Source organism: Elaeis guineensis, chromosome 9 (assembly GCF_000442705.2).
Source record: "Elaeis guineensis isolate ETL-2024a chromosome 9, EG11, whole genome shotgun sequence".
Classification (NCBI taxonomy): Eukaryota; Viridiplantae; Streptophyta; class Magnoliopsida; order Arecales; family Arecaceae; genus Elaeis; species Elaeis guineensis.
The window spans coordinates 12,347,129-12,357,115 of record NC_026001.2 but is presented as its reverse complement, the minus strand read 5'-3'; the positions used below and the strand labels follow the sequence as shown (position 1 = coordinate 12,357,115).

General features: G+C 35.0%; 1 protein-coding gene across 1 annotated transcript; it reads right to left on the bottom strand.

Moving 5' to 3' along the window:
* Nucleotides 1-698: 698 nt before the first annotated feature.
* LOC105051554 (potassium channel KOR2-like) lies at nt 699-9,515 on the bottom strand. The gene is given in 14 exon segments (XM_010932055.3): nt 699-1,153; nt 2,327-2,621; nt 2,716-2,791; nt 3,520-3,708; nt 3,816-3,925; nt 3,928-4,036; nt 4,832-4,930; nt 5,045-5,125; nt 5,557-5,852; nt 6,923-7,262; nt 7,376-7,439; nt 8,483-8,504; nt 8,507-8,703; nt 9,256-9,515. Coding segments are annotated over 14 exon segments (2,184 nt in total). The 5' UTR covers nt 9,462-9,515; the 3' UTR covers nt 699-1,053.
* Between the last annotated feature and the right edge of the window lie 472 nt (nt 9,516-9,987).

Sequence of the window (9,987 nt, the reverse complement as noted above, 5' to 3'; positions counted from 1 at the left end):
TCTTTAATGTTTCATTGGAAGATAACTTTATTCCTAAATTTCATGACATGTTATTGGATTTCACTAATGTTAATCACACTTTGGCTGCATTGCAATTTCTTAGTTGGTTATAAGCTTTTAATATGGATGTGTACATCTTCTCAACATATTTGCTGTATCATTTATATAATTTAAACCTTAACTTCACACTTAAATATTTTTTTCTCTTTTGCCTACTTTTCAATTTGTTTGGGGACTTTTTTCAACAACTATTAAGCAAATTACGTTGGTGACTGAGTTTATTAATTAGGAGAAACTTCGAAGGATAGAAGGAAGTCACCTAAAAATAGCAATACCGATTTCCTTGCTGATTGTTTGCTTTAGCAAGTTAGAATATCCAACTCTTGCAGTACGTGCAGTAAAATTCTGCAAGTCTTGTTCATAAAAAATTTTGCAAGCTTTCCTATGAAAGAAAAAAAGTGAAAATGTTCATGTTTTTCTTTTCGTAATGTGACATATGTAAAACAAGCTTCTTGCCTGCCTGTCGTAAGGAAAATATACTGAGTTACCAATGTAAATTGATTACCTGTAAATTTAAATCATGTCACCATTCATTTTCATTTTAATATAGCATGGTAGCTAAGAACAGACACACAAGAACTTCAAAATATGATTGGTATAGAAAAGGTGCCAAAATATATCAATCATAAATAATTAATTATCTGAGTACCCCTTATAAATTTTAAGAACACCATCCATAGAAGCCTGTAGATATGAATGTCTCTGATAAATTAACTTCAATTACATAATGGGATTGCTTTGATGATCTCTATCAACTTTAATAAAAGCTATTTAGTACTCTGGAAAAATCTCTAGAACATACAATACTAATGGAGACAGTGACCAAGAGAAAACTTGCTTATATGCTTTTTGAGGAAAGTAAGGATATTGGAGGAAGCTTTCAACAATAGGATCCCAATAGTGATACTGTGTTGTATGGTATGAATGTTGAGAACAAATGGACAAATATTTAGTGATTGCCTTTGAGGAAGACATCATGATTTTTCAGAATGATCATTGGTTGTTCGTGCAATTCGCTCTAGCTTGTTCCAAAATCTTAACCAGTGGTTTGCTTCCGCATCTTTGGCCTTCATCAAGGGGAGTGTTTCCCCACCTACCATGGCATGTAAAAGCTTAGCAAGGACACCCATGATGAATAGTTTTATAAAGCTAACTTTGATTTCCTTCAGAAACATCTTTCCAATTTGCAGTTATATAGATCTCTTGAATACTTATTAACAATTTGCTAAAGTTACTCATAACTGATTCATGAGTGTAGACTAGAGGCGAATCAGTAACATATTTTACAATATTTTTAACCTTCATACATATAACATTTCTAGATTAGAATTTCCATGCATTATTCAAAACTTTCAAAAAATAGCTGCATGGAAGAAAAACTGACATATGCCTACTGAAGTAATTCAACTATGGAACAAAGTTTATCTTTAAGGACTTTTTGAAGGCATACATTCTTGAATCATTAAAAAAATTTAACAATATTTTCTCGTAAAAGAAAAGAAGTTAACAAAATGGAACATTTGTGAGAAATATTTTTTAATTTTATTTTGATTAGTATTGTTGGTCAACACTGATTTATTTTAGTAAAAGCTGAGCTATATATTGAGTAGATGTGGACTCTTCTGCACTTGAGTTGATGAGGCCTCAATAAACTCAGTCAAAATCAATCTTAAGCATTTAAAATGATGACCATGTTGTTAATAATGATATGGGTACCTAAAATGAAATATTATCCATTTTGGAGGTCATTTACCTATGCATTAATTGGCTCAAAAATTGACAATCTTAATGGCTCAATATAATGTTTTCATTTGATTTCAATTTAGAGGCAGTCCAACACATTGGATTTTATGTGTTTTGAAAACCTTTAGATCGTAATTAATGGCTTGCATTTAAAATTTAACAATCACACTATTTATACCATCTATTTTTCATCCACTCGATGCATTCATAGATGACTTCCAAATAACATGATTTTTCATTTGTAGGTGTTTTAAATATTGTAGATCATTATCAGCTATATGGATCATCATTTAAAATTTTTATGATTGATTTTACATCAAGTGTATAAGTTCAGTATAGATTAGTCTACATCTATTGATCAATTAATAATATGCTTGGAAAGTTAATATCACAAATCAAGAATACCAATTAGAGTATGAAAACCAAGAATGAACTTTTCCCTAGAAATATAAATTTCACTTGTAAGATGCAGCTTAGGAAATAAGACTAGTTTATCTTATAGTTCATAATGATCAGCGAGTACCTATCTTCTGAAAGTACATCTGCTCCAAACTCTATTAATAACTTGGCCACAAGGTGCAAGCCTTCTGAAGCTGCAACATGAAGTGGTGTCCTCTGGACATAGTTTTTGGAGTTTGGATCAACTCCATATTCCAACAACCGTTGCAAAATGTCAATTTTGCTATCTGTCACTACTTTACAAAGATAGCTTCCAGCATCTTCCAAATTCAGAATTGCACCGTTTTCCACAAGAATAGCAGCAATCCTATCATGCCCAGCCTTTACAGCATCCAACAATGGAGAATTTCCAAACTTATCTATCATGTATTAAAAGAACACTTATCCATGATTACTTAGGCACAGAAAGCCAAAAGAAAACATATCATTTTATTTAGCTCTCTCTTTACTGACCTATAGAATTGACATTTGCTCCCCATTGTATCAGAAATTTCACTATCTCTTCGTATCCTTTACATGAAGCCATATGCTGATGCAGAGAAATATAAAGAAAGAACATGTATAAATTTAGGACTCAATCAAGTTATCACATAATTGTAAAATCAAATTTACCAAGGACTCCAAATTTATAATACATACAAATAACCAGATTTGTAAATGTTGTTTCTGTTATGTACCCATTTAACATCTTCAACATGTGCAAAAGGCATCTCAATGCATGAGGCTCCTGCCATTGTAGGGTCTGGGGAGGGGTCAGACATATGCTGCTTAATGCTTGCAGCCGTTAACATGACAAAATTAAACACAATATAGTCTTGTGTCCATAAATTTGTTCTTGAGATGCAACACATACCAATATTAACTGTTAGCTCATGAATCAAAGGTAAAAAAAAGTGCCGTCTAAGAATGATCATGCACAATGATAAACATAAACTGATGGTAAGAATAGAAATTTGTACATACATGAGTTAAAATTTAATTTGAATTAGTATTCTTTTCCCTTTTGGCAGGAGCACGGGGTTCCCCTACGCTATAAAAATGACAACAGGTATCGACCAAAATAAGATGCTTCAGGTCGACGGGATGGTAGTTGGTCCAAGCAGCTGAATTGTTTGAGTCTTGTTGCAGCATTGGTAAGGACTAAAATAAATTCTTCAAACTAGTGATATGTAATGGACAAGAAGCCATAAATAGATTTTGGATGGATTAGAATAAAATTTATAGGATCAAAAGTTGGTCAAGGTACAGAGAAAATACCAATGCAGTCCTTCCATCATAATCAGTTTTGCTTGGATCTGCTCCAGCATTTATCAAGCCTTTGAGATGATGCAGATCTCCATGATAAGCAGCATTATTTACCCCCAATGCAAGCTCAGCCTCTTGTTTTGCAATAAGATATGTGATATCAGACTCCAGTTGCTTGATCCTTAGATCAGTCTCCTTTCCCTAAAAATCCGAGATTAGAACTCCATATAGAAAATAGAAGAGGAGCAGTTCTTGCTTGTTACTAGTTTCATCATGGCAAGAATAAAGTTCATATTTAAGCATCAAACCTCTAGTAGATTGTTTAGTATTTGACGGCTATCCTTGAAGTAAAGTTGCAAAATGCTTGATAGAGATTGTTTCTCCATTCGTAAAAGTCTGCACAGTTCACAAGCACGAACGTATATGGTTGTGGAATGTTGCATAAGACTGCAACATCACCAAACACGTTGTAAGGAACGAGTCCTGCAACGGTTTCCTCCAAGCCATCCATTCCAATAACGACCTCCTCCTAATATAACATAGTACATGAAATCACATTGTAAGCTGCTTGAATCACTTAATTTCCATTATATTTAATCTTGATTCACTTTCTCCTTCACTGCATATGTTTGTTATGTTGATGTTTAAGAAGGTATTTAGAAGCCTTCATTCAAAATATGAGATGCAAAAGCTACAAGTAACATATATTGTCACCTTGTGTTCAAATAATAAATATAAATCTAGTAACAAGCTGTAAGATGACAACCACCTTAGTTTGGGGACTTCAAACTTAGTACTTATGGATTCTTTTTACATGATATGCACAAAATTGCCTCTTTGGTCTTAAAAGAGATGGTAGGAACTCTGTTATAAACATGGATGACAAGTTATAATACATCAGAGCCATGAGGAGAGAAGGTTCATAAGGACTAGACTTCAGATTCTTATTTTTCTCCGCCAGCATATGATGCTTGCAGCCTGATAATCCTTGCACACCAAACAAAATATTCAAAAACCTGATGACTTAGCAAAGTTGATCATAAAGCATATGCTTAGGCAAACTAATTAAGTGGCTAATTAGGTAGTAAACTAGAGAAGAGAATTAGATTGAGACCAAGCCAATACGATCTTTTCTGCCATCTTATAACAATAAGATAATACCTCATGCATGTATTCTGAGTGGAAATATTATTTTGGTTCAAAGAGTGGGAAAGAGAACTTCAGTCAGTTATCTTTTACTTCTGATATATTTCTAATGTCTCAGTATGCCACAAACAGGTTTAGGTAATCATTAGATCAACTACGGCTGGGACAATGTTGCTACCAGATACCCATGGGATACAATGTAGAGTTGGTCCACCGCACTCCCTTGTTCTAGTATTACTTCTCCTGGAAGGAAGAACTCTTCATTTAGCTTCATTACCTGCAATTTTTACTTAAATAAGTAGTTAAAAACCTCTATTGCATGCAATGAATCTCTAATACAGTGACCAAATATAAGAGAAACAACTTCTGAAAATTTATGATGGAAACATACAATCTGGTTCAGGAATTCATCCGAACACCATTTGAAAAGTGGGACTTGCTGAACCATGTCGAAGTACAAGGTTTGAGATATCTGCCACAATATGATGAATAATGAGTCAATTAACTTGCACCAATCAAAACAATGTTTCATAATGATGCAGCTTGTAGTAGGACAATAACACTTCTATAATTTGTACCATAGATTACTTTTATAATGTCTCAAGTTTCCGTGTATATGTTATTTCTTCATGGACTAGAGTAGTGATGATATCAGTAGATGAAAGATGTATCAAACTTGAGTGAATGATATGCAAAATTCTTCTTCTAAATTTCTCTAAGACAAGAAATTGCATTCTGTAGAGATATAAAAATAACATCAAACATTTTTTTCCAAGCATTCTGATTGTATGTCGGTAGTGAGACTGAGCCTGGTATTCTTTTTAAACAATGTCTGAAGATCTGGTGAAACTCTATGATATCAGTTTATCAAATGAAATATGTTCAAGTTGAAAAAATAGTAACCTTGGATCGAACAGTCACCGGAATGTCTTCAAGAATTGTAGCTTTAGTATAGCTGCTTTCATATTGTAGCCGCAGGTGGGCCTTGATTTGGGACCTGATATCTTTGCCAAGCTTATTTCTATTCATGTATTTGATAAGATCTGTCATCTTGTCTCGGAATCTCTCAGTCTTAGACCCCTTAACAATTAATGCAGTCATGTTGCCAATCAAATAGGCCCCAAGTATCATGTCAAAAGAGATGTAGATCATGATAAAAATCATTTCTCTAGCATTCACGGCATGTATATCACCATAACCTGCACAGGCACACAACATTTATATATATATATATATATATTTGTGTGTATATATGTGTGTGTGTGTGTATCCACTAATTTAAAAATATAATAAATTACACGTAATGCATGTTAAGATGATCAATCAAGGAGGGGACTTTAAAATCTCGTTCCTATGCTTTAGGGATTCTGAAACTACATAACTTGTCGCATCATGAATTGTCTTTCTTCTTCCTCTTTTTTTTTTTTTTTTTTTTTGAGGGCGGGGGGATGTGGGGAGTTTGAAAATTCGATATCTTCGGTATTAATTCCTATAGGGAAATTTTTAAACTACTGTAACAATGTTATTGACTCCTAAAGTGAGTAAATTAGCAATTAAATATTGTCAATATTTTCCTGTCCCATTTCCTACGGTATAAGAACTTGTGCACCATGTAAACGGAAACAGGAGAAAGGCAGTATAAACTATATACCGATGAGAAGTCAGCTCAAAAATAAATTTTTGGATGTAAATCCTTATGACAGTTGGAGGCCTACTTCTCAAGAAATTTTAACAAATGGCAAGCAAAGTCTTTTTTCTTTTTTTTATTAAGCTTAACATGAGGAACTAAGGCATGTATGTAGTCTCACATCACCTATGAATTAAGTAGATAATAGCAATGCTTAGCCCATGGACCGTCCATGAGCTAATCGTGATGTTTGTGATTGAATTTATAGTACTTGTGATTGGATCCGAATGAATTTATGTCCTTAGTCTAGCAAGGATGCTAAGACTTAATGAAGAGAGTATGTAAAGATCTATGCAGATATGTATTTGATCCTAGGATGGATCTTAGATACTTATATAGTATCAAGGAACACAACCAAAATTTTCTAGCTAGCTTTTTAGGATGAGTTCTAGTTGTTGTATTTGACACAACAGCTAACCTCCTATGCTGATTCACCGAGTACTGTAGGCAGAGAAATAAGGATCCTGAAGTCCAACATGGATTAAGCAACCAATCTTGTCAACGGATTATAACCACACACATCATTAGATAGCATTGAAACTTAATCATTGCAAAGGAATTGGCATGTGGTTTAGATCATACCAACAGTTGCCATGGTCACGATCGCGAAGTACAACGATGTAATATATCTTCTCCAAAAGTCAATATCCCTGAAGTTAATGTACTTGTAGTCCCCCAGTGATAGGCTCCCAATCCATGTATATCCTTCTTGCGCTGGTGGCAACGTTGTTGCAAGGTAATAGAAAATGCATGCAGCTGTGTGTGTGCAATATAATTCCACTGTGATGAGCTTCACAATCCTTGTAAAAAGGTAGTTGATGCGAATGTCTTTCTCCATCTCCTTGAAGAATTGGATGATCTTCTTCACCCGAAACAGGCGTATCCAAATTAGATATCGAATTGCTTCCCTTCTTCCAGTGGCCTGAGACAAGGAAAGATGAAGAAAAGAATAAAAAGTAGTGGCAATATTAGTGCATTCAGGTACATATATTGAAGTAAGCTTTTATTCTTTCGTTCTCTCCATTCTAGTTTTACCTTGTAGATGGCATCCCAAGGAAAACATCCAAGAACATCAACAGCAAAACTGCTCTTCACATAGCTGCATGACAAGAATCATGTTGTTGTAAACTCTCTAGCTTTGTGTTTTATTATTCCATGGTCACAAGTTTGGCATTCAAGAATGACTAGCTAGAGATAAGAGTTCAAAGTTCAGTACAAATCTAAAAATGTCATCTAGTATTTGGAAATGATTCAATATTTTTTTTTAAAAAAAAGATAGACAATGTTAACAAAAATAAAGAATATAAAATTTGCAGAGAAATATTTATAGATTTATTATGAGAAATAAGCAATGGAGACGTAAGAAAAAATAACTGATAGCAAAAGTAAACCCGATCCATTGGTTAGAACATGCATGTAGCGCCATTGAGCTGCATCACAAAAAGCTTTCTTGAATTAGTGCATTTAATAAAATTAATTTGAAGAATCATTGGACCAAAGATAAAATCAATAATAACACTAGTTTTTGAATATTGTTGCTATAGTCTAAACATCTCCACCATTGTCACTGCACTCCATAGTGATGAAATGCTTGACAATCATTGTTTTGCAGTTATATCTTTCTCCACATCGAAAAAAATTGTAGATCTTAATTTGAATAATATTTTTCTCAAATAAAACCTTAATAGTGTTCTCACCATTATTTTCAAAACAAAATATGCCTAATGTCCATTGAAATAATTAGAGTATAGAGATTGAGATTGATGACCACCATGAAGCGATCCACCATTATGATCGGTTAGGTGGATTGAGACTTGATTTGCAAATGATTTTGCACTGAAGGTGTCCATCCATGACCAAGTAAGACACGTACTGTATTTTGTTGGTTATGTATTTTATATTGTTGGACCCAACCTGATGGAACTGAAACAGACCCAGCTAGATCCAGCAAGAAGTGGCTAAAAATCCTGTTCCAGTCCATTCAACTTAGACATAATCCGACCCGATCCGACCGACCCGATCCAGCCGGATTCATCGAGGGAATGGGTCTGAAAGTGCATGCAAACTATGCTGTAGAGAACATGCATGCAAGTCTTGTGCCATGGAGAGTGATGTGCAGGTCCTCATGGATGCTGTCCTCACCGCAGAGCAATGATTCTTCTATGTAGACCATCTTGTAGGTGTGGAGGTCTTTATAAGCCACGAAGAATTGTAGCACCACATCGGCGAGGAAGATGAATTGCACACAGTCGAGGTCCTGCAACCACCCCGGCAAGCCTTGAAAGAAGCCGAACTCCAATGGTGTGAAGAAGGCTGAGTAGATGGACCACAGAAATATGATGTTCACCCAAACCCTATATAATCTGAAAGGATACCAAAACATTAGTTGAAATGATGGTAAATATGAATTAATTCATATCATATAAATTCGACATCCACAGCTAATACGCCTGATCAAGAGATTTTGACATTAATTATGACTCTATGTTTTTCTTTTATGCTAATAATATCTTAGGAGATTATCAGAGTGTTACATTAATGGATGGTTGCGCTTGGTAAATGCTTAAATTGATGCTGTCATGCCTGAATTATGTACCAATGTAAGTACGTAGAGAGATGTTTATATGAACCTTTTTCTCAAATACCATGGACATGAGATTGACGATCTATATGGTCAAAGGCCGAGGTTAGGAATGCATAGTAATATTGTTCGCATAATTATAAAATAACAAGCAAAAAGAATATATATTGTTCTCTCTTTGGAATTGGAGATTTGAATGTAAATTAACTGGATGAAGGTCGGTTTGTGTTTATGCTTATTGTTAGTCGATTTGTACCTTTTCCACGCTAAATTTTGCTCATGATGTGGTAACACAATTAATGAAGTAGCAAAGCTAAAAGGAATGGTGGATTACCTTCCATTGGGATGTATGACAAAGCTTCTATAGCAATCTTTTGGTATTTTTAAAGTGCTGCTACCATCCCACTTGCCCCTTCCAAACCCAAACTCTTTCGAGACCAAAGCCAGCCTGCTCCCCACAGACCCATGCAGGGTGTCTACCACCTCATTCAGCTCAAACTCCTCATGGATCTCTCCAGCCATCTCTCTTATGCTCTTCATTTCACTAAGAGTGGAAGGCTTAATATGTTGCAATCTCTCTCTCTCTCTCTCTCTCTCTCTCTTTCTCTAATGTGAGTGTTGAGTATAACGGGAGGATGATCCTATATATAGCTTTTAGTGACATGTCTCACTAGCATGAATGGTTGTATGGAAGTCCTACCCCTGAAAAGAGAGAGAGAGGAGATGCACCAATGGCCACTAGCAAATGAAATAGGTGGTTAAAGGATCATAAGTTTGTTCCGCTTTGGTCACGCTCTCACTTTAAACGTGACAAGAGCATGATTTAAGGAGGACCATACCTAACATTCATCTCGAACTCCTCATGAACCTCTCCACCCATTTCTCTCCTATTCTCTATACTTCATTAAGAGTGGAAGGCTTAATATATTGCACTCTCTCTCTCTCTCTCTCTCTCTCTGTATCTCTGTCTATCTAATGAAAGGTGATTGGAGGATGCACCGGTGGCCACTAGGAAATGAAATAAGTTGTTAAAGGCTCATGCGAGTTTGTTCTGTTTGTGTCACCA